The 25,925-nt window shown below is 45.2% G+C and overlaps 1 protein-coding gene across 1 annotated transcript in view; it reads left to right on the top strand.

Moving 5' to 3' along the window:
• LOC147697095 (transmembrane protein 131-like) overlaps positions 1–25,925 on the top strand; it is a 427,844-nt gene that overhangs the window by 188,244 nt on the left and 213,675 nt on the right. Inside the window, exon 9 of the mRNA XM_086934173.1 lies at positions 4,199–4,352. Within this exon, the coding sequence (XP_086790299.1) occupies positions 4,199–4,352 (154 nt within the window). The remainder of the gene's footprint in view (positions 1–4,198; positions 4,353–25,925) is intronic.

Below are 25,925 nucleotides of genomic sequence, written 5' to 3'. Positions count from 1 at the left end.
CGTTCCTTTTGTGGACTAGGCAGGGGCGCTCAGACACGTTTCTTCAGCAAGCCTGCGCAGAACCAGCCTCTGCGCGGACGCAGCTTCCGCAGGGGAGGGTCTGGGAATCAGCGCCTGGGTCAGTCCACTTCCGCCCTGCTGCTTCTACCTTCAAACCTTCGTAATCTGAACTTTGTGGAGCACCCCAGGCCGGTGGGTGGCAGAATCCGCCACCACCTCCCCCATTGACGCAATATTACATCGGACAAGTGGGTTTTGCAGATCATCCGCGGGGGGGTTATTCTCTTCCCTTTCACTCCTTCCCTCCAGCCATGCCACCTCATGTCAGGGGATCACTTGGTGCTTCTCCAGCGGGAAGTCACGGCCTTCTTGGCCAAGGGGTTTATTGAGTACGTTCCTGGGTCGGAAGTAGGGAGTGGTTGTTCCTCCCACTACTTTCTGGTCCCCAAGAAAGACAAGGGGGCCTGCGCCCCATCTTGGACCTTTGGAACGTCAATCGCTTCCTACGGATGGAGAAATTCAAGATGCTGACTCTGGCTCAGGTCCTGGCTGCCCTCGACTCTGGAGACTAGATGGTAGCTTTGGACTTGCAGGATGCATTTTTTCACATACCCGTTCTGCCGGCCCTCCGGCGTTACCTGCGGTTCACGGTAGGCCACGAGCACTTTCAGTTTACCGTTCTCCCCTTTGGCCTTACCAGTGCCCCTTGGGTGTTAACGAAAGTGATGGCGGTCGTCGCAGCTCATCTGCGCAGGTCAGGGGTGTCAGTCTTCCCCTACCTTGTTGAAGGCGGGCTCGCCCCAGGCAGTCGTCACGCACCTTCAGACTACGTCCGACATCCTGCATTTCCTGGGGTTCTCCATCAACGTGCCGCAGTCGCACCTGAGTCCCTCTCAGAAGCTCCCCTTCATCGGAGCGGCTCTGGATTCGACGCAGTTTCGGGTTTATCCTACTGAGCAGCGAGTCTGGGATATTCAGACTATGATTCCGATCTTTCTGCCTCTATCCCGGGTTTCAGTCAGGATGATCCTTCTGCTCCTGGGCCTGATGGCCTCCTGCATCCTACTAGTACCACAAGCTAGGTGGCATATGCGGGCTCTGCAGTGGGACCTGAAGTTCCAGTGGGCACAGCATCAGGGCAAACTGTCCGATCATGTCCAGATCTCGGAGGGCACTGCACGACAATTGCAGTGGTGGCTCGCGAATCGCGATTGGGTCAGTGGCAGATGCCTCTCCCTTCCCTAACCGGAGCACACAGTGGTGGCGGACGCGTCCCTCCTGGGATGGGGTGGCCACTTGGGAGAGGCAGAGATCAGAGGCCTCTGGTCTCTGGCGGAGCCCCAACTCCATATCAACCTTTTGGAGCTTCAGTCGATCTGACTTGCACTGAAAGCATTCCTTCCCTCTGTCCGGGGAAGTGTGGTGCAGGTGTTCACGGACAACACCACTGCCATGTGGTATTGCAACAAACAGGACGTGGTGGGGTCCTGGACCCTATGTAAGAAGGTTCTGCGCCTCTGGACATGGCTGGAACATCAAGGCATTACCTTGATGGTTCACCACTTGGCAGGTTCTCTGAACGGCGGACGAACTCAGCCGCCGCTGCTTGATGGATCACAAATAGCATCTGAACTCGGACATGGCGCAAGGTCTCTTTTAGCAGTGGGGAGAGCCTTGGTTAGATCTATTCGCCACCGACGAGAACGCGCAATGTCATCAGTTCTGCGTGTTGGAATTTCCAAGGCGGCACTCGCTCGGCTACGCTTTTCGTTGCGAGTCGAGCTGCGGTCTACGCCTTTCCGCCTATACCACTTCTGCCCAGATTGCTTAAGAAGATTTGGCGCGGCTGGGCCCAGTTCATCATTGTGGCTCCAGATTCGCCACGAAGATACTGGTATCCCCAGCTACTCAGCATGGCGATCGATCCCCCGATCCGTCTGCCTCTTCGGGAGGATCTTCTGTCGCAGCAGCAGGGATACGGTCCCCCACCCGAACCTGTCCAGCCTCCAACTCCATGCGTGGAGATTGAGCGGCGACAGTTGACTGCTTTCGATCTCACTCTCGAAGTCGGTGATGGATTTCTGGCAGCCAGGCGTCCCTCCACTAAAACGGTATACGCCTGCAAGTGGAACAAGTTTGTGGCATGGTGCACAGCAAAGTCTGTGGATCCCCTTTCTGCCCCTCTTTCTGAAGTCCTTTTGTTCCTCCTTTCTTTGGCCCAGCAGAGCTCTGCTTTGGGCACTATCCAGGGTTATCTTTCTGCCATCTCCGCCTTCCTGCGGCTTTCTGATCAGTCTTCTCTTTTTAAGTCCCCGTTTGTTAACCTTTTTCGTAAAGGCATTACACATACGTTTCCACCTGTACCCTTCATAATGCCTCAGTGGGACTTAACTCTTGTCTTGACTTTTCTGATGTGCGCTCGATTTGGGCCCCTTCTTAACTGTCCCTTACGTCTTCTCACTCTAAAGACGGCTTTCCAGGTTGCTATAACCTCTGCCAGAAGAGTGAGTGAGCTCCAGACCCTTTCTTCCAAACCTCCTTTCTGTTCATCCGGATAAGGTGGTTTTAAGGACCTGTCCTTCTTTTCTGCCAAAGGTTGTCACGCCCTTTAGCATCGGGCAGACCATCACTTTGCCCACCTTCTTTCCGCCTCCGCATCCTTCAAGGGAAGAGGAGAGGCTCCACCGTCTGGACCCGAAACGTGCGCTTGCATTCTGTCTGCAGCGTCCACAGCAGTTCCGGGTGGATGATCAGCTTTGTTTGCTACGTGGGCACCAAAAACGGTCAGGCTGTGCACAAATGCACCATCTCCCGATGGGTCGTTATTTGCATTAAAGCTTGTTACTCGCTGGCTAAGAAGGAGCTTCCTGTGGGGCTGCATGCCCATTCGAACAGGGCAACTGCAGCCACTACTGCCTTGGGACACGCCGTTCCCTTGCAGGACATTGGTCAGGCAGCTACGTGGGCGTCGCTGCACACGTTTACCAAGCATTACTGCCTTGACCGTCTGGTCTGGAGGGATGGCTTCTTAGACCGTTCCGTTCTCCGTGACTTTCTGGTGTAATTCTGTTCGCAGACCCACCACCTTGGTTGGTATTGCTGGAGTATCTATTCTACGGTAAGGAATCTATCACCAACGTGTCTCGTTCAGATGCACAAGTTACTACTTGTGTAATGATATATCTGTAAGAGACATTTGTTAGTGATAGATTCCTTACCGCACCACCCATCCTCCCCGTTCTGCGAACTGATTACTAGGGTTAAGGTCATTCCCTTTTAGGGCCCTAGTTTTATGCACCGAGGGTCAGATTCTTGCATGGCTCTGCGTTTCGGTGCAGAATGTCGTGTACAGAACGGACGTCAGCGCGCATGGGTGGCGACTAAGTAGTCTCCGTGACGTCATCTCGGCGCATACGACTGCAACGATGGACGTGAAGCCGCACAACGCCACCTATTGTCGTGCAGGGGTACTGCTAAGCAAAACTTTATGGATCCAGTCTGACACCTGGGGATATTCTAAGGTAAGGAATCTATCACTAACTAATGTCTCTTACAGATATAGCATTACACAAGTAGTAACTTCTGCATTGATTGCTCTAAAGGTCATTGAGTAGACAATATGAAATTTTTGGGTGATTCTCTGGGGGAAGAAAATGACTTTATCGGGGATAGTCCTCCTTGTTAAGATCTGCTACTCATGGGTTCTAAAACAGCTTCTGGAATGTCTGAAAGTCAATTTCATTACTGCTAGGGCTGCCACCACTGTGCTGGCACTCAGAGTGCCTGTCCTGGACATCTGTCAGGCTGCGACGTGGGTGTCGAACTCTGGGCCCAATGTAAGCTAACAATACGCTGTCTAATAAGTGAGAACCAATAAAAGGATACAGTGTGATGATAAAAACTGAAAAGGTTTTGTTAAACTACTTCTTTAATGATTCACTATAGTGTAACATTATAACTGTGTGTTTTTTTTGTGGCATGTGTGTGTTTTGAATTAGTTTTGCAATACAGGATAGCAAAACTCTAATTTGGCCGAAGACATTGGCCTTCTGCCTTTGAGTGCAGTCTATACTGTATATCAAAATGTTTGTATACATTCAACAGCTTGTTTAAAATCTTTTATTGTATAGTCATGTTCTAAATCTTGGGAACGAATTTCTGAGGTTTCCTGATGGATTTTCTTATGTCTCTTGTATAGCTGCTGATAGCCTGTATCAGTTATCACTGCATACCATGAATGCTGATGATTTCTTGAAGCAGCGACAGACCTCACCACCACTAACATCTTCATCTCCTCCCCCATCATCTTCAACCATTGTGCCACATGGTAGTTTCAGTGTTCTGAGCTTCAAGTAAGTACACAAGCAATCTCCTTAGTTGAATTGACCACCTTATGCCAGTTACCACATATTACTTTGGTTGCAGCACACGTTTCTCTTTAATTCAGTTTATTTCTATTTGTTCTGTACGTTCTAGAATGTTATTACTTAAGTCATGGGTCTTTGCCACATTTCTGATCATCTTGTGCCTAATCCATTGGTGGCTCATTCTGCTAATTGAAAATTGCAAAAAGATGACTTTCACTTAGACAGCGAATTTAAGATGAGCATTTGCAATGCCAATAGTTCTTGTTTATAAATGAAAATGCCTTTTGGATCAGTGGGTTTTGGCACTAAATAATTCATAATATGTACGCTGTCACTCATCTTTGCACTCATCCATCCATTGACTGATTAATTAATAACACAGCTGCAATAAAACTCACACAAACTCAACGTCATAAACAAGATAAATTAAAGGTATGCAAGTAAAAGAAAGGGTACATACTGCCATCAAAACTCGATGGGTATATGTTTATAATAACCAAACTAAATATAGCAGTTGGTGTCATTCTTGCAAAGGATTTGTAAAGTCTATTGTTGTTTTTAAGGCCAAGCACAGCAGACACATTTAGAACAATGTCTTGGCCATCTTGGAATGATAAAACCAAGATACATTATGGACAATAGCAGCCATAATCGTCTCCTGGTTTAGAGGAAGTTGCCATGGGAGATGCGGCGCACTGCTGGTGAAATGAGCAGCAAGCAACCAATTAGCACTGAATGGACAGCTGTATCCTCTTAAGGAATAAAATGAAAAGAGGAGAAGCAAGGAAATTAGAAGCTCTATAAAAGAAGAAATTTCCAAACTAAAGGACTGGTCAAACAGCCCTGTCCCGGAAGCGCCTTCATTTTCAGGTGGATGGACACATGTGGTCAGAAAATGCAGTCACTGACAGCGCAAGAGAGCCAATGACTGATGTGGACTGAACCATTTCCCCACATAGTTTGCTGTCATGAATGGAAGAAGAGTGTAAATGAGTCCCATAGACCAATGACTAGAGGAGCTGACCCAGAGGCCCTATATGTATCTGTATGTGTGTGTGTGTGTGTGTGTATATATACATGTTGTCTGTGTCCTGACCTTCACCCTTCGGAAAGTGACGTGAAGGGATTCAATGTTATATGGTATGCGTAGACTGCTTCCTCAGCAGTCACAGACCTCCTTTCATTAAAGTGGCTGAGAGGCAGTGAGCCAATTCGACAGTAGTCTATATCGGAGAGCCTTGGCAGCCTCCTGCCAAGCCAAATTGAAACCAATGGCGGAATCATGGTCGTAGGACGCAAATGACACACAAAGGCACTACGGTAAGAGTATAGCAGCTGGCAGGTCGAGAGGTGTACTTTGTGCGGGGGAGTGTGAGCACGTAACGGACTACAAGTTTACTCCACATTTTTCAATATGTCTGCCGATGCGCTACGGGACCGTGAAGAAGAAGCAGATGAATTGTTTAAAAATCTGCCTAGCGTTGATTCGCTAGCACAAGCATCAAGCAGTGCAAAAAGGAAAGGAGCAATGGACATTAATCATCGCCTCAAAACGTTGGCAAAACTGATGAAGCATGAACAGGCTAAATGGTGGGAGCATAAATCACTGCAAAAATACCTGGAGGTGGACCGAATACCGAGGGTCTTAAGAATCATGTTAGCACCGAGCTTTGAGAATCCAAACCCTTGCACACTATAGGAGTGGGCGGAGTGCAATTTAGAACCATCCAAAAAGTTGGCGAAAAATTTGGTCAAATATGCAGAAATAGGACGCATACAACTGCAAAAAGAAATAGATTTTATCAATGATGAAATAAGTAAATCGGTCGGAACTGATTTTATAAAGAAATACCGCTGAGATGGCAATCAGGTTACGTAAATAAGAAGATAGCATAAAAAAGCCCACAAATTTCAGAGGGATAAAATAGGTTATGGAAATGGTCAGATATTTACCTTCTCATGAAAATACGACGCGATGAAGATCCAGAAACAAACTAGCAGGAAGATCATAAATAAAGATGAGGAATCAGTTCAGTACTTCCTGGCACAATATCAGCGTCTGACCTTAGCTCTGCCTTAGAAAGTGAATCAGATTCAGAGTCAAATAGACCATCAAGTGAGCAAACGGTGAACAAGCTCACATTAGCAGAAGAATTCGATTTTTTTAAGGCAGGACAGGCGTCAAACGCTGCGACCCAGAGCTCAAAACTACAAAGCAAAAAAAGCAGAAACAATAGGCGTTGAGAAAGAAGATAACTGCATTTAAAATGTTTTACAATTATAAATTTCTTCCGTAAATTGGAAATAATGCTAAAAGTAATCAATACATGATCTACACGCAAAAACATATATATATATATATATATATATATATATCAATCAATCAATCAATCAATCAATCAGTGACACTTATAGAGCGCGCTACATACCCGTAGGGTCTCAAGGCGCTGGGGGTGGGGGGGGGTGCCGCTACTGCTCGAACAGCCAGGTCTTCAGCTTCTTCCTGAAGGAGAGGTGGTCTTGGGTCAGGCGCAGGTCGGTCGGGAGGGAGTTCCAGGTCTTGGCGGCCAGGTAGGAGAAGGACCTTCCTCCTGTAGTCGCTCTTCGGATGCGGGGGACGGCGGTGAGGGCGTGGTTGGTTGATCGGAGATGGCGTTTGGGAGCGTAGAAGTTGATCCGGTTGTTGAGGTAGCTCGGGCCTTGGTCGTGTAGGGCTTTGTGTGCGTGGGTGAGGAGGCGGAAGGTGATTCTTTTGTTGACGGGGAGCCAGTGAAGGTCTCTCAGATGTCTGGTGATGTGGCTGGTTCGTGGGATGTCGAGGATGAGTCTGGCTGAGGCGTTCTGGATCCGCTGGAGTCTCTTCTGGAGCTTGGCGGTGGTACCGGCGTAGAGGGCGTTGCCGTAGTCCAGTCGGCTGGTGACGAGGGCCTGGGTGACGGTCTTCCTGGTCTCGGTGGGGATCCACCAGAAGATCTTCCGTAGCATGCGTAGGGTGTTGAAGCACGCCGAGGAGACGTTGTTGACTTGCCTGGTCATGGAGAGGGAGGAGTCCAGGATGAATCCCAGGTTGCGTGCATGGTCTGTCGGTTTGGGTGCGGTGCCCAGGGCGGGAGGCCACCAGGAGTCGTCCCAGGCGGAGGGTGAAGAGCCCAGGATGAGGACCTCCGTCTTGTCAGAGTTCAGTTTCAGGCGGCTGGTCGTCATCCACTCGGCTACCTCTTTCATCCCTTCGTGCAGGTTTACTCTGGCGGAGGCGGGGTCGTTGGTCAGGTAGAGGATCAGCTGGGTGTCGTCGGCGTAGGAGATTATGCTGAGGTTGTGTTTGGGTACGATGGCCGCGAGGGGGCTCATGTAGACGTTGAAGAGGGTGGGGCTCAGTGATGATCCTTGAGGGACGCCGCAGATGACTTCGGAGGCCTCTGACTTGTACGGTGGTAGGCGGACTCTCTGTGTTCTTCCGTCGAGGAAGGAGATGATCCATTCCAGCGCCTTGTCCTGGATTCCGATGTTGCTGAGGCGCTGTACTAGGGTGCAGTGGCAGACCGTGTTGAATGCCGCGGAGAGGTCTAGGAGGATGAGGGCCGCTGTTTCTCCATTGTCCATCAGGGCTCGGATGTCATCGGTGGCGGCGATGAGGGCGGTCTCGGTGCTGTGATTGGCTCGGAAGCCGGACTGTGAGGGGTCGAGGGATCCGTTCGTCTCGAGGAAGGCGGCCATCTGCTTGTTGACGGTCTTCTCGATGACTTTGGCTGGAAACGGGAGGAGCGAGATGGGGCGGTAGTTCTTGAGTTCGGTGGGGTCCGCTGTTGGTTTCTTGAGTAGAGCGCTGAGTTCGGCGTGTTTCCAGCTCTCAGGGAAGGTGGCGGTGTCGAAGGATGTGTTGATGATGTCTCGCAGGTGGGGTGCGATGACAGCGTCCGCCTTGTTGAAGACGTGGTGAGGGCAGGGGTCGGTCGGTGATCCGGAGTGGATGGAGTTCATCGTGCGGATGGTGTCTTCGGTGCTGATCGGGGTCCAGGCGTGGAGGGTGGTGGTGGGGGGTGGTTGTTCGGTCATGGTGTGCGTTGGTTGGTTGTTGAAGCTGTTGTGTATGTCCGCGATCTTGTTGTGGAAGTATGAAGCGAGGGAGTTGCAGAGGTCTTGCGATGGGGTGATGTCGTTGTTTCCTGCGCTGGGGTTGGAAAGCTCTTTCACGATGTTGAAGAGTTCCTTGCAGTTGTGTGCGTTGTTGTCCAACCGGTCCTTGAATGCTGTTTTCTTGGCGGCGCGGATCAGCTGGTGGTGCTTCCGGGTGGCAAGCTTGAAGGAGGTCCTGTTGTCCGGTGTAGGTTCCCTTCTCCAGACTTTCTCGAGGGCTCGGCAGTTCTTCTTGGAGCTCTTGAGTTCGTCGGTGAACCACGGGGCTCTCTTGCTGCCGGGTCTGCTGGGCGGGGTCCTCAGTGGGGCGAGCTCGTCCGCGCAGATGCTGATCCACTTCGTGAGGTTGTCGGCGGCCTGGCTGGGGTTCGCTGAGCTGGCAGGAGGGTGCTGGCTCAGGGAAGGTGGCGAGCTGGTCTGCTGTGATCTTGTTCCAGCTTCTGCGGGCGGCCTGTTGCTGGTGGTGGTGGGTCGTCGTTCTCTTGAAGGTGAAGTGGACGCAGCTGTGGTCCGTCCATTGAAGCTCTGTGGCGTGGCTGAAGTCGATGTCTGTGCTGGAGGAGAAGACTGCGTCGAGTGTGTGTCCGGCGAGGTGGGTGGGGGTGGACACCAGTTGCTTGAGTCCAAGATTGGCGAGGTTGTCGAGCAGGGTGCTGGTGTTGCGGTCGTTGTTGTTCTCCAGATGGAAGTTGAGGTCCCCCAGGAGGATGTAGTCAGCGGAGGGGAGGGCATGCGGGCTGACGAAGTCGGCGATGTCCTCGCTGAATTGTGTGCGTGGTCCAGGGGGTCGGTAGATCAGGGTGCCTCTGAGGGTGGTGTTCGGGTTGGTGTGGATCTGGAAATGCAGGTGTTCGGCGCTGGTCAGGGTGTTGTCGGTGCTGGTCGTGAGACGGATGGTGTTCCTGTGGATGATGGCGATGCCTCCTCCCATCTGGTTGGCGTTGCGGTCCCTCCGGACGATCTTGTAGCCCTCTGGGATAGCGATGGCGATGTCGGGAGCTGAAGAGGCGTTCATCCAGGTCTCCGTGAGGAAGGCAACGTCAGGGGCTGTGGCGTCTAGAAGGTTCCAGAGTTCGATGGCGTGTCTGTGGACGGAGCGGGTGTTGAGCAGGATGCACTTGAGGTGGGTGCTGCTGGTGTTCGACTTGGCGGGTGCTGGTGCGGGGCAGGTCCGGATGCAGGTGAATTTGCTGGCGTGGCAGCTGAAAGGTCCGTGGGTACGTCGTGGAGTGGCTTGATGGCAATCTGGGAGTCGGCCGGTGTTGAGTGCGATGAGGGTGGCGGCGGAGTACGTCAGGCGGGTCGGTCGGGGTCTTCGGGGGCCAGGGGTCCTGGCGCTGGTCGCGATCCGGTCGCGGACGGGCGCAGACGGGCTTACCTTTGGCGCGCCTTCGGCGCACAATCGGCGCGCCCGCTGCGCATGACCGCTGCGCGTACGCACGGTCGCCATTTAAGGCGAAGTGCGCGGGTGGGCGGAGCAGCTGGGAGTCGGGAGCGGGGAGGGTACAGAAGAGAAAAAGGGGCGGGGAAAGCGGCGGTGGCGGGAAGGGAGAGCGGAGGGCGGCGAGGTAGGCGGACAACAAGGAAGGAAAACGTAAACACAGGAGCAAAAAAAAAAATATATATATATATATCTCTTTCTCTCTCTCTATATGTATATATAATCACAGTATTTCATCCACAACAATCCAATCCAGTCGGAAAGATGAATTTTCGCGGACCTAATAAGTTCTTTGTGCAGATACATTTATTTAAAGAACACCCTGCATCGCCGCCATGACACGTTTCAGCCCCACATGGGCCTTGATCACATGACGCGTTGCGTAAGAAAGAAGACCTTTTTAAAGTGCAAGTGCAAATTAAAAAACAAAGTCAGCTGATCTGTACATTGATAGATAGCAAAGACAGACTATCACACTCTATACATATCCTAAAAAACGACAGACTGGGATATAAATTACTGCATAAATGCAAGTTGAATTAGTTTACAAAGCATACCTGGATTATATACAAATAAATATATATAAATATGTATATATAAAAGTATATAAAAACATTCATTAAATAAACCATATAAATACATCATTCCTTTTATGAGGTAAAAGACGTCATCTAATAAAGGACAGTCAATCTAATAGATATGTTTCTATGAAAAATCATGAGTACAAAAATTTTAAATGTAAACATGCTTAAAAATTACACTTTAAGATACAACAGTAAAACTAAGTATCTAAATATGTTAATCAACCAGGTCCTAAATACACAGTCATATTGTGCAAAAAGAAAGCATAGAGTGCAAAAGTTAAAATGCTGTCTAATACACTAGGTGAATTTTAATTCATCCTCAGAAAATAAAGCCCAAGTGGGCAGTACAGACATCATTAGCTATTAATCTATTCAGGAAAAACCGGCCTCATACTATAAACTCTTAACCATCCGGAAAAGAGAATAGTAATTATCAAAAATGTGCATAGAGGTAAAAGTGAAACGAACCCCAAAAAGAAATTAAATATAAATAGCAATGATTGTTATAGCCCACATGAATGATTAAAAACCACCCCCTAATCAATAGGAAAGGAGAATACTGTATGGACATTGGATAAGGCTCATTGCATTGGTGTATGTACAAAATCGGTAAAACATGAACCACAGACAATAAATATCAGAGTAAAGGTACCATTTTAGAGACATGTCTATAAGTCCTCAGTTATATTCAATCCTGACGGGGACTTAGTATTCTGTTCAAGAATGTATCGTGTCTCCAAAAGGCGAAGGGCAACCTCCCGATTGCCACCCCTCCGTAGTGGGGGGCACACAGTCAATTTCATAGTAACTCAAATGTATTGGGTTACTTGCATGTACTGTTTCAAAGTGCCTTGCCATCAGGTAAGCTTGATCTTTGTTAGAGATTGCGCGTAAATGCTGGAGAATTCTTTTGTTATGAAGAACAAAGGTGCTTAGCTTATTTCAAAATCAACGCAATACAGTATAGGTACACAATGGAAAACTATACGAGTGAAAGTTTATATTGCAAGATTGGACATTGCCTCCAGTAAATAAACTCCTTTCCCGGCTGGGTTTGGAAACTTTCACTCGTATAGTTTTCCATTGTGTACCTATACTGTATTGCGTTGATTTTGAAATAAGCTAAGCACCTTTGTTCTTCATAACGTAGTTATACCCATGGTACTTAGCTATCTGTTGGGTCCCCCTTGTACTAAAAAAAGGAGAATTCTTTTGTGCACTGGCAGTTTCGTGCTGCCGATGTATCTAAGTGCACATGAACATTCCAACACATAAACCACGTAGTCAGTCTTGCAACTGATTCTCTTGGTGATGCTCTTGGGTTGAGGCAAAAAGGGAGTAGTGTACTCTTTTTTGTTCTTGGCAAACTTACATGCTTTAAACATAGCTCATTTGAAGAATCCCTTCTATGTAGATAGCCAATTAGATGGTGGTTTGATTTCAGGATTATTTTTCACCAGGCAATTACCCATCTGGCCTTTCTGAAAGTCCGTTGGGGAGTCCGACCTTTCAGTGCCAAATCAGCACCTATTACCGGGTCTTTAAGTACCAGGTTCCATTTGCAATTTAAAATATCCCTGATAGCCTTATGTTGTTTACTGTATGTAAGGATGACCCTAGTTTTAGAGTTTGCATGTTTCATGGGTATCCCAGCCCTTCTTCTGGGAATAAGTGCCTGGTCCCTTGTGAGCAGTTTAGTTTTATTAATCGCCTTATCAACAACAGCTATTGAATAGCCTCGTGCTAAGAACCTTTTTCTGCTAATATCCTGAGCTGCTAGGCAATCAACATCATTACTGCAGATACGTTTGACCCGCAGCATCTCCCCATAAGGAATACTCTGGATAAGATGCTGCGGGTGATGACTGGACGCATGTAGCAGTGAATTGCCTGCTGTGGGCTTTCGATGTAACTTAGTGGAGATTGCATCATTTTCAATAAATACTTCCACATCAAGAAAGACCACACTTTCCTTGCTCATATATGCTGTGAATTCAAGGTTAAGATGATTATTATTTAGTTGATCAACAAAACATTTGGCAGAGGTTTCCAAACCCTTCCAGATGAAAAAAAGGTCGTCAATATACCTTAGCAATAGGGGTACATGTTTTTCTACAGTCTCCTTGAGTTGCCCCCTGAGGACCTGCTCCTCCCACAGTCCCATATGCAAATAAGCATAGCTGAGGGAGAAGCAGGTCCCCATCGCAACACCCCTAATCTGCTGATAGATGTCGTTGTTAAATGTGAAAAAGTTCTGCTCTAAACAGGTCTTAACCATACTAATGAGCATTTTATTGTGCATAGTCAAATATGCTGGTCTGTTATCCAAAAAGTGTTGTACTGCTTTAAAACAGTCAATATGGCCAATTGAGGTGTATAATGATGTGACATCCATAGTAATGAGGACAAAATCATCATTCCATTGGATGCCATGAACTTTCCTAAAAAAATCTGCAGTATCTTGGAGGTATGAGGGTAAACTGGTGACCCCTTCCTGCAAAAAATAATCTATATATTTGGATGTATTCTCCATAATACTTCCTAGTGCAGAAATAATGGGCCTCCCCGGAGGTTTTATATCACTGTTCTGTATTTTAGGTAAAAAAATACCATGATGGAATTACCGGATGTTCATTTTTTAAGAAACGATATTCATCCTCACAGATTAACCCCCCACTTTTCCAGGCAATCAATTTACTATAGTAATCATTCCATGAAGACTTTACAATGTGCAAATTACTTTGTTTATAACAAGAAGGGTTACTCAATTGAAGGTTCGCTTCCTCCTTATATAATGACCGAGACCACAAAACAATATTACCCCCCTTGTTCGATTGCCTTACAATAACATCATTATTGCACTGGAGTTTTTTCATAAGTTGAACATAACTTTGTTGTTGATAACAAGGTTCATGACCTGCAAAGTCCATAGATTTCTATAATTCCTTGAGATCTGAGGTGACATGCTCGTGGAACAGATCAAGGTTATCATGGAGCATGATTGGTTGAATATATATATATATCAATCAATCAATCAATCACGGCATTTATAAAGCACGCTACTCACCCGGGAGGGTCTCAAGGCGCTGGGGGAGAGGGGTATGTTACTGCTCGAACAGCCTGGTATTGAGCTGCTTCCTGAAGGAGAGATGGTCTTCGGTTCGCCGAAGGTGGGTGGGGAGGGAGTTCCAAGTCTTGGCTGCCAGGTAGGAGAAGGATCTTACTCCGGCGGTGGCTCTGCGGATGCGTGGTACGGTGGCGAGTGCGTGGCTGGTCGATCGTAGCTGGCGGGTGGGCGTGTAGAAGGTCATGCGGTCGGTGAGGTACTTGGGGACCAGGTCGTGGAGAGCCTTGTGTGCGTGGGTGAGGAGTCTGAACTTGATTCTCTTGCTGACGGGGAGCCAGTGCAGGTCTCTCAGGTGTCCGGTGATGTGGCTGTGTCGGGGGATGTCCAGGATGAGTCGTGCGGAGGCGTTCTGGATGCGTTGGAGTCTTCTCTGGAGTTTGGCTGTGGTTCCGGCGTAGAGGGCGTTCCCGTAGTCCAGTCGGCTGGTGACGAGTGCCTGGGTGACGGTCTTCCTAGTTTCAGTGGGGATCCATCTGAAGATCTTGCGGAGCATGCGCAGTGTGTTGAAGCACGAGGAAGAGACGGCTTTGACTTGTCTGGTCATTGACAGGGAGTAGTCCAGGATGAAGCCCAGGTTGCGTGCGTGGTCCGTTGGTTTGGGAGCGGTGCCCAGGGCCGGGGGCCACCAGGAGTCGTCCCAGGCGGAGGGTGATGATCCCAGGATGAGGACTTCCGTCTTGTCTGAGTTCAGTTTAAGGCGGCTGTTCCTCATCCAGTCGGCGACGTCTTTCATCCCTTCGTGTAGGTTGGCTCTGGCGGTGGTGGGGTTGTTGGTGAGGGAGAGTATCAGCTGGGTGTCGTCGGCGTAGGAGATGATGTTGAGGTTGTGTTGGCGTGCGATGGCTGCGAGGGGGCTCATGTAGACGTTGAAGAGGGTCGGGCTGAGAGGAGATCCTTGTGGTACGCCGCAGATGACTTCGGTGGCCTCGGATCTGAACGGAGGGAGGCGGACTCTCTGGGTTCTTCCGGTGAGGAACGCGATGATCCATTCCAGCGCTTTCTCTCGGATTCCGATGTTGCTGAGGCGCTTCACTAGGGTGCGGTGGCAGACCGTGTCGAACGCTGCGGAGAGGTCCAGGAGGACGAGGGCCGCTGTTTCCCCGTTGTCGATCAGGGTTCTGATGTCCTCGGTGGCTGCGATCAGGGCGGTCTCGGTGCTGTGGTTGGCCCAAAATCCGGACTGCGAGGGGTCGAGGGATCCGTTCGTCTCGAGGAAGGCGGCAAGCTGTTTGTTGACGGTCTTCTCGATGACTTTGGCCGGAAAAGGAAGGAGTGAGATGGGACGGTAGTTCTTGAGGTCGGTGGGGTCCGCCGTTGGTTTCTTCAGGAGGGCGGTCAGCTCGGCATGCTTCCAGCTTTCCGGGAAGGTGGCGGTGTGGAAGGAGGAGTTGATGGTGTCTCTATGACTTTGTTACAGCAAGAATCCACAATGCAGGAAACCAGACACGGACCCATAGTTCGTGCTAGAGTTTTATTTTTCCATTGTCGTATAATTATTATTATTTTTTTTATTTTTTTTATTACATGATCCTGGCAGACTGTTGAGAAGAGATTAAAGCAAGCGTTATTGTAGTACTAATCTTCTCCCACTAGGGATTGTCAGTGCGTAACTACAGCTATCTGTAAGCTTCAATACAGAGAAATAACAATCAGCCTGAAATGCCTGTTGATTTTAACGTATGCTTTTCACAATCAGTGTCTCGAGCCAACCGCCTTTATCTTAAATGTTCATTATAAACATACAGGCCTAAAACCTTTATTATTGGCTTGCCACCATAACCAACTCAGGCTTACTGTTTGGTTCACAAGCCTTTCTACAATGAAACTATCAGGTATACTGTAATAAAATTACAAAGATTTATATATTTACAGTTGACAAAACAATATACAACCCCTCTCAGTAGCAACTAAGACGAATCATCACATTGAAATTCACTGGCAGGGTTTGACAGAGTGGGTGACCCGAACTAAAAAACTTGCCTATTATGGTAGTCAGTGACATAATATTTAACCTTTTACTTTTCTACGGCCTGTTACATAAAATTGTGATATCAATCCACTGTTAGAAGCGAATCAGCTTCACTAACTGATTTTCAAAATAAATCGCTCAGGCATATTGCCTTTTGTAATAGCTTTTCATAATGAGCAGTCCAGATCGATAATTTAGAAGTGTAACCACTGAGCCATTGGTTACATCCCCACCGCGCACTCTTTGTTGGTTCCTCTTTTTAAATAAGGACTCCTGTGCTTGTTTAACAACGTCTTTATTGTTTTCAATATTGTTTTTTTATTATGATTATGTTCATCATAAACGATTTTCAAATGTTTCCATAAACTTGTTTTTATCTCCTATCATATGCATTTCTCTTCACACATATATGTATTTATGCTCCGATGCATTTCGGGCAACACCTGCCCTTCCTCAGGGAGCAGTGGCTGTTAGGAATACAAATGTAATCAAAATCACAATCCACGTTTTACTATACATATTTCCATGTCATCACAGTTATCACAGTTATGTACAATGCAGGTTCACACCATGCGGGGATTTTAATAAGGTGTCCTAGTGTGTTGGGGATTGATGTAACCAAAGTGCACCCGTGTTGTGAAATACGCAAAAAATATGCAGAATAAAAACGAACGCACTCACATAGGAGTCTGTGTACGTCTTCTCTTCGAAATCTGTATGTAGGAAAAAATTACCGCGAGTCAGTCTAACCGCTCCACTTGGTAATGGCTAAGTTGACCGAGTGGCGCTCGGTGCGTGTCACTAACCTTAAGAAAATTCGGTTGGAAGTGTCTCGTGAAGCTCTGTCAGGTCACGCCGTCTGCCGGTATGCGTGCTCCAATGTTAGTACAAGCGGAGTTACTTCCGTGTTATGCTGACGCTGGGTATAGATAGGGACAACATACTATGCTGCACGAGTCTGGGAAAACAGACTAGGTGTTCGAAATCAACCGAGGTTGGTGATACATCACGGAATTGGGAGTGAAGTGTAAATGAAATGTAAATGTCGATGAAATCGAAATAAAGATGAATATAAAAAAAATAAAAATAAATATTAAAAATTCTGTTTAAAGAAAAAGTGTATTGTGTGATGACTGTGAGCTCGTCTCCCATAATGGAGTAAATGTGTCATGTGGTGTGTATAGGTTCGGTGAGTGATCCTGAATAAACATTTTGTATTGAATTCACACAATTTTACACCCTATTGACCATATTGTAGACACTGATGCCTACTTCCAAAATGAATTATGTTTTACACCGTCTTATAATTATATGGACATTTCAGATTATAAATAACAAGACAATTCGATCCGTTCGTTGAGTCGTTCGGTTTGAAGGATCCCAATCGATGGATCCAGTGGTTCTCTCTTCGCAAGAGGAATTGGTTATTGTCTCTTCCTTCCTTTCTTTCAATGGTTTCCAACACCAGAAATTTTAATTGAGAAATATTATGGTGAGCTTCCATGAAATGGGATGCAACCGTGGATTTGCTGTTCTTGGTACGAATGTTGGATTTATGTTCCACTATTCGTGTTTTGAGTTTTCTTTCCGTCTTGCCGATGTATACCTTTCCACAGGGACATTTTAGCAGATAAATAACGTTAGAGGTGTCACAGGTTGCTGTGACGTTAAGTTTGATGTTATGTCCCCTCATGGGGTGTGTTATCACATTGCCTTGGATGACATTATTGCAGTTACTGCAGTTATAACACGGCCGTGTACCTCTGTGTGATATTGAATGCGGTTTCTTTTGTTTAAGTATCTCTCCCAAATTCTTGCCCCTGGTGTAAGCGAACAGTGGGGTTGATATGAAAATATTATTGAAGTCCGGTTCCAAGTTTAACATTGGCCAATGTTTGATTATTGTTTTTTTGAATTGACTGCTTGATGTAGAGAATTTAGAAACCGCTACAATCCTTTGTAGTGAGTAACTCTTCTCTTGTTTTCTTGAGTATGCTTTTTTCAGCATTCTTGATTATTGGTTCTGGGTATCCTCTCTCCTTGAAACGTTCTCCCATTTCCTTTATTCTAACTGTTGCTTTCTGAGGATCTGAAGTAATTCGTTTGACTCTGGCCATTTGGGATAATGGAAGGTGATCTTTCAATGAATTTTGATGAAAACTTGAGTGATGTAACATATTGTTACGATCCGTTGGTTTTCGGTAGATGTCTGTTGTGAATCCTTCTGGGGTGAGTTTAACTTCCACATCTAGAAACGTTACTCTGTTTTTAGAGGTCTCCCATTTCAATTGGATGCGTTCATCGTGCGTGTTAAGTGCTGATAACGCTTCTTGTAATTGTAATTCAGTGCCTCTCCATATGATGAAAATGTTATCTATAAAGCGTACCAACATCTTGGTGTTCTTCCATAGTTCATTAGAAAATATGTGTTGTTGTTCAAATTGTCCCATAAAGATATTAGCATATGCCGGTGCGGCACAATTACCCATAGATTTACCAGCCAACTGTTGATACCATGTATCACCATATCTGAAGTAGCTTCTGTATAAAGTGAACAGCATAAGCTCCATGAGGAAAGTTTGAAAGGACTGGTCCAAGTCTGAATGGACTAGTGCTTGTTCGATTGCCTCTATTCCTGAAGCGTGTGGAATGGAGGTGTACAATGCTTTCACATCAGCTGTGCATAGCACTAGTTCTTGATCTATCTCAAGGGTTAAGGTTCGGAGTTTATTCAGAAAATCTGTTGTGTCCTTTATGTGAGTGGGTAGTTGTTTGACCATAGGTTGTAAATATTTGTCAAGAAATTGACCTATTGGTTCGTGTATACTGTCACAAGTTGACACTATAGGTCTCATTGGTGGATCCATGAGGTTTTTGTGAATTTTTGGGATCATGTGTATACATGGACTTTTTGGGTTTTTCTTGATCAAGAAGTTTTTTGTTCTTTCATTGATTATGCCTTCTACTGCTTTTTCAATAATGATTTTTAGTTCCTGTGTGTACTCATTAGTGGGATTATCCTCCAGTGTCATGTAGGTATTGGTATCTGATAGATGTTCCATTATTTTATTTTCATACATTGTTGTATTCATAATGATCAGAGCTCCACCCTTGTCTGCTTTAACACACATGATTTTATCATTGTTGGCCAATTTCCTTAGGATATCATTGTCTTTTTGTGTGATGTTTTTTCTGTGTATTTTGTTGGGTCTTATTTTGTTCAGATCTTGTTTCACCATTTTTTCAAATAGATCCAGCGTTTTATGGCTGATGGGTGCCTGAAATGCACTGTGTGGTCTCAATCCTCTTAGTTGATCAGACTCCTCCTCTGTTTTTTCTGGGAGAATGTTGTCGAAAAAATGTCTGAGTCTCATTTTCCTCATTAATTTGAAGAAACTTACTTCAAGTTCGAGTTTGTCAGTATCGGTAGTGGGGACAAATGATGTCCCTTTCTGTAGTAAGTTTTTTTCGTGTTGAGTTAGGTTGTGGTCTGATATATTTATTACTAGTTGTTTTTGGCCTCCGTCTTCTTCTTCTCCTTGTCCTTCTTGGGTGCCGTCATGCTCCTGGTGTTTGGATGTTCTTTTTCTTTTGTTTTTTCCCCTCCTGGGTCTTCGGGTTGTGGTAGACCCTCCTCTAAAAAAGCACTAGTTGTTGCTGTTGTAGTTGGTCTTTTCTCCGTTCTAGGTGTTGTTCGGGATGTGCTTTCCTCAGTTCTAGGGGTAGTTCGGGAAGTATTTGTTTGTTGAGGTCTTCCTTGTTGGGGTCTATTAGAGGTGTCACTTCCTGATGATGATGTATCAGTGAACTGTGTTTGTGGTCTGTTCCTTCTTCTCTGGGCATACACCTCTGCCCAGGTGTATACCTCCCCAAGTTTATAGTCCAAGGTGTCCCTTTTGAATTTCCTGATCTTACGTTCATTTATCTCTCTGAAATGTTTTGCTATTTGATTGTTGATCTCTTCCAGAGTTTTTGACCATTCCTCTGTTGTCATCATGCTGGTTAATTCAATTGTTACCTCGGCTATTTCTTTCGTGAGTTCTTCCAAGATCCCAGATAGTTCCTCAATAATTAATAGGATTAGGTCCAGGGAACGTTTGTTTAAAATTGCGTACCATCTATCTTGAAAATTTTTGGAGTTTTTGCATAGCGAGGGTTTTAAAGCTATGCGGAGGCCTCGTGGAATTCGTTGTGATCGATGGTACCGTATTAGTGTGCTGGCATGGAGTTTTTGATTCACCTCTCTTTTTGATAAGTAAATTAATTGTCTCAGCTGCTGTTCCTTGGTCTTATTGGTGGTTGATTGTGTGAATTCCTCCCGTATGAGAGCATATATTTTGGATGCTTCATCCTCCTTGAAAGCAAATGTACTTGCTCTTGCATCTGTGCTTTTTTCTATTTCCTCATAGGACATGTTTGAAGTGAGCAGTCCAGATCGATGACATTGGGCATAACGTTTCTCTGCACACCAATCAAGCCTATATCTGTGAACATTGGCTTGTCACCACAACCAACTTGGCCTACTCTACTGAGCATAAGCTTTCCCATAAGGCAACCATCAGGCATACAGTCATAATATTGCAAATGTATACACAAACACAGCCAGCAAAGAACAATCATATCTCTAAAACGGGGATTAACATATATTCTCACAGTGCAAATCTACGATACTCATAGTTTGTCAGAAGAGATGACCTCAGTAGGCCAGGGGATTTGGTGTTGGTTATCTATGAGATTCCATGTAAGATAAAACTGTCTGTAGACTTTGATTCAGAGCAATAACAATCCATCTTAAAATGCTTATTGACGTTAACCTATGTTTTTCACAATCAATATGTCGGGCTTTCTTTCTTTATTTTAACTTTTCATAATGAGACTTATTGCATTTATCATTTGCTTTCTACCAAACCAACTCAAGCCCATTGTACGGAGCCACATGTCAACCATCCCTCATACAGTCATAGAATTATAAATGTATACAAAATTAAAGTTGGCAAAGCAGCATACGGTCTCTCCTGAAAGAGCCTGACCAGAGTTATTGTAGTGCATATCTTTGTCTACTATGGTAATCAGTGAAATTCCATATAACACTATGCCTGCTCACAGACATTTGCACTGTGTAATAATAATCCATCCTTTAAAGCCTATATTCTTTAATACATCCTTTTCACAATACCTAGGCCATGCATACTGGGTTTCTACGACCGTTGCATAATATACAGATCAAACCTATGAAATCTGGCATAATTTTTCCCATTGAACATCTGATGCCTTTACTCTTTAACCTTGGCTTTAGACTTTGTCCTACATTTGTCTATTCAATGCATGTAAACTGGCAACCATCATGCATACCGTTATGAAATTATAAATATACAGGAAGATACAACTTGCAAACCGTATACAACCCCTTTAACAAAGCCTAACCAGAACCATCACAGTGTAAACCTCCAGTATTTGTCAGAGTGGGTCGCCAACACTCTTGTCTACTATGGTAATCTGTGAGATTACATGCAAAAGATACCTGTCTATGGTCTGTAACACAATGTACTTACAGCCAGCTGGTAAAGGGTTCCTAGCTTTAACATATGCTTTCTGCAAATAACAGGCTAGACCAACTGCCTTTGTCATAATGTTGTATAATAACCATACCAGACTTCTGGCATGAGACACAAGGTTTCCAGTCCACTAAACAGGCATATAGTTTGTCACTATAACAAATTTGGGCCTACGGATATTCCTTAGAACAATCATCAGACACAGTCAAAAAGTGTGAAAGGTATGCAAAATTATAGTTGGCCTAGCAAAATGTTATCTCTCTTAAGGCAGTCTATCAAGGATTCTCACAGAGCAAACCTTATATAATCACAGTTTGTCACAATGGGTGACCTACAAAACCATTGCCTACCATGGTAATCTGTGATATTCCATGTAACAAAATAGCTAGCTATAGGTTTTAATAGAGGGTATTAATAATCTTACAATTACATACCTGTATTTTAAAATATACTTTTTACAATAAATATGGCGGGCCTAGTGCCTTTATCCTAACATTTCATAATAAACAGATAAGACCTATAGTCATGAGCATTGGCTTGCCACCATAACTAACTCAGTCCTGCTGTATAGTCGGTAAACCTTGACACAAGCAAAACCAGTACAATACATGCTGTCTTTAGTAGAAGCACACAAATTCTTCCCAATCAAATCTTGTACTCTGGGGAACCAACATATGGTTGGAGCCTAAGCCCCTCTCTCAGTAGGACTCAGAAACCTCTTTTTTTATCACAAATGCCAGATACATAGTCAAAACAGACCTACATCTCCATGTAGATTAGTAAAGACCTGGGCTCTGAAACACACAACTGTACTCTGAAGTCTAAAGTTAATGACTTTCATCCTCCCATCTTTGTTGCTGCCAGAGAAAAATTATTTTCTAGTTATCTATGACACTTTAATAGCATTACAATGTCATGTGTGCCCCTGAAAGTTCAAGCTCAGACATGCTGCTGCTGGCTCAGGAAGCTGGATAAATAAAACTACCATTGCTGCATGGAGGGCAAGCACTTTTATTGTTGAAGCATACAGCTTCTGTCCATTCAAAGCATGTACCACTGGATACCAACATTGGATGAAGCCAAAGCCCCTCTTCTAGTAGTGCTTTGGGAAGCCCATTTTAGGTTAATCACATGTCAGGCAACAACTGCCCCCATGTATAGAGCACGCCACTTACCTCACACTCACATGAGCATAGACTTTTACCTCTGATGTACAGGAAATAGGAGCAAAACGAGGGAAGGGAGTCTGCCTACTTTAGTGTGTTGAACATTTCCACAGCCAAAATTGCATGAGAAGAGGATCAGAGCATGTGAAAGGACATGTAGGGCTGAAGAATAGAGCTGGGATGCTCAGACCAAGTTCCAGGAAGTGTCTTGTGCACTATGCAAAGTGCAGTGATACAATATCAGTTTATTCACTGGTTACCTGTAGAGGAGGTCCACCTGGGATATAACAGTAGTATAAAATGGTAAGTTAAGTGACAGATGTGGCATAGTCACTTAGCACAGTCTTTATTGCAAGACAAGCAAGACTGCATTCCTACATCGCCACAGGATTATGTGACTGCCAGGATCGCCAGCCTTTTCCATTCAATTCAGAGTCAAGGGCCCATTTTCCTTACGTTTTTCAAAAGGAGCACTCCGCAATAACACAGTAAATCAATGTCCAGTGTTTTTCTTTAAAACAAAAGGTAAATACTTTAATGAACGCACAACTAAATTCTATACTCAAAATAATTATTTATAAGATTTTAGATGGAATTACAAATTTGGTCGCCGCCTTTAGGGGTCTTTCTGATTGTACAGAGGGCAAATCCTGTACATTAAATATTTATCACACTGGACAACTAACCCTGTAAATGTTGTCTACTCTTGTGATCTCTGAGAAAACATGGCAATGTGCACACTTGCAAGCTTTAGTCATAAAATACAGCATTTCTCCTATATGGTCCTATTAGAAAACATAAGCCTTTCACAGTCAAAAATGTTGTCTTTAAAAATGTAAAATGACTGAGCTACTGCATTTGTAACCACATTTAATAATAAACCAAGCCTGTTACTTTTTTCAACATGACCGTGTGGTATCTGCTTAGAGACTCATTAAATATTTCAGCTAGACTCAAAGTATGCATTGACTTGAATCTTAAATCTCCCCAGCTCAAGAAAAGGGAACACACATATATGAATCCCAATCTTATGCATTTGTCAGAGTTCACAATGTAAATCCCCTTCTTGTTGGATTTGAAGATCGTTAAGTATGTAAAGTCCCTTCCTTTGGTGTTTGCCCTGGAGTACACAAGTTAAAACCCATTCCTATTGTATTTGTCAGAGAAGTCAGCATGGAAAATCCACTCTGTTACAATTGGCTGAGTTTTGTGTGTAATACCAGTGCCTAATGTATTTGCTGGAGAATTCACCTACTGCCACCCCATTTGACAGAGTTCAGAATGTAAAAGCCCTTCCTGTTGTATTTGCCAGAGAATTCACTCTGTAGGCTGCCTTAGTATGTTGTTTGGCAAGGAGCTCACACTATACAATCCCTTCTTTTTGTGTTTATCAACACATTCACAATGCAAAACCCTTCACATTGTATTTGAGAAAAACATTTTAAGATGTCCCAGGGCAGTTGGTAGTTACTGGGCCCCAATTGTGTTAATGGGTGTCTTTCCCATTGAGGTACAGAAGCAGCTGTGCCTTGGTCCCTCAAACTGGCAAACAAGTACCCCTTTGGCATTTGAATCTTAGGGTAATGAGGCAAAGCAGTCCAAGGCTAACTCGGGGAGGTGATGTGGGCTAGAAAATCATAGCTAATCAAGTCACATAAATAACAACAAATCAGTTTCCAGCCAAATGCTTATTTAAAATTGAAAAGTGCTGTAATGAAAACACAACTAAATTGTGCACAACATTACAAGTATTTAGAGAATTTCAAGTGGAATTGGAAATTAAATCCCCCCTTTAAGGGGCCTCGAAGAATGGATACACTAAAGAAATATCACAGGGAGAACCCTTCTGCCTTTGTCGTCCGAATTAAAAATCAATAAAGAAGTCTAATTGTCATAAATATAACCATGTGGTCTCTGTCTGGACAACCCATCAAAGATTGTAGTAAAAAACAACCCATACACTAATATGAACTTAATGTCCCCCTAGCGTTTTGCATTTGTCGGAGTTTACAGTGTAAAACCGCTTCCTACTGCTTTTGTCAGAGGATTCACAATGTAAGTTGTATTTGAGAACCCCATTTTACCATTTTAAAAACTTAACTAGGCCCAGTTGTATCAGGAGGTGGTGTGTAGGGTGGGTTTTTTCCTGGTGTCTAGGTTCCTTCGAATCCTAGATCAACCTTGATTTGGGTGTCTGGTACACCTTTTAACACTTTTAACTGTGCAGAGCTATCTGACTTAGGAAGGTGCCATAGGCTAGTATCTCAAATTGTAGCAGCATACAATATTAGCACTGTGTCCAGCCAGTGCTTGTTCTTTCAAAACTGAAAAGTTATGTTTGAGGCATGTATCGCTGTGGGTACACATGTTGTGCATACTCCTACCATCTAGGCTTGAATCGGGATATGTGCATGTTGCTTCTCTTAGAAGGGTTCTTCTCAAGTCATGAGGTAGTGTTACTCTACCTCTTGATGGTAATGCATGTGGTGATCAACATCATTGTTAGATTTTATTTCTGCCGGCAGGTTTGGACGTGTGTTACAGAGTTCTGGTTTGATGCCATTCCGGTGTTCTCTTCGGCTCTTTTCAGTTCCTCTCCCTTCTGTTGGTATTGTTTTGTTGTAGCGGCTTCCATTTCGTGCAACGTCTCCCTGCACAGAGCTCTGATTGAATGTGCATCAAGCCAACTTTGATCCCCAAACGGTTCTTGCCCTTTGGTGCCTCCCCCGCCTGTTTTACTCGGTCATTGCCATGCTGTGCCTGTGATGGAATGGACACTTTTCTGATACTGCTATAGGTGTTGCACCAAATACCCTGGGCCAGTCTACATCAGGTGTGGAACCTCTGTGAGTTGCCCAAGCCTGACTAGGCCTCTTGCGACGCCTTCCACTCCTTCCTGTTGACGAAAACTAATACCGTCTGGTTCATCGCTTGGAAACTTCGTACCGAGGTCGGGACGACACCCCAGACATATTCGGCACTGACTGAGGACCCTGAGGGGGTGTATTAGCCAGAGCAGATGATGAGGAGGATGCCTTCTCACTGGAAGCAAGTTCCAGCTATGACTTGGAGATCGGAAACCTCCCTCATGCTCAACTGGTTGTGAGTATGGCCCCCCTCCCCTATCTTCATGACACTTCTCGCACTCGGAGCAAGCCCCTCCCAAGAGCCACACATCCGATTTGAGGCTCAGTGACAAGCTTCCGGGCTGCCACTACCTTCGAGCCATGGTCTACACCTAACTTTCTCTTTGGACCTACCTCCCAGCCATTCCTTGGCGCCAAAGAAAATCCTGAAGTTGGCGCTCTCTGCGCCAACTGCCTCCACCTCAGCAGCAAAATGCTCTTTAAACAGAAGCCAATACAAGCAACAAATGGTCCTATTGGCAAGGATAAAAAACAACAGCCACTGTGTCCAATACAGTGTTTACATCAACATAAATTGATTCATAATAGGGAGTGAGAGGGGAGAAATAAATCCAATGACAATAGACTATGTATAAATCAATTCAGTTTTTTATGTACTTTTTCCTTTCAAAAGAAAACATACAATGAATAATTACTTTCTGGTTGATCCATA

The sequence above is a fragment of the Lissotriton vulgaris genome, chromosome 8 (assembly GCF_964263255.1).
Source record: "Lissotriton vulgaris chromosome 8, aLisVul1.2, whole genome shotgun sequence".
NCBI lineage: Eukaryota > Metazoa > Chordata > Amphibia > Caudata > Salamandridae > Lissotriton > Lissotriton vulgaris.
Note: the sequence above shows the minus strand (reverse complement) of the source record. Positions and strands in the feature narration are given on the sequence as shown.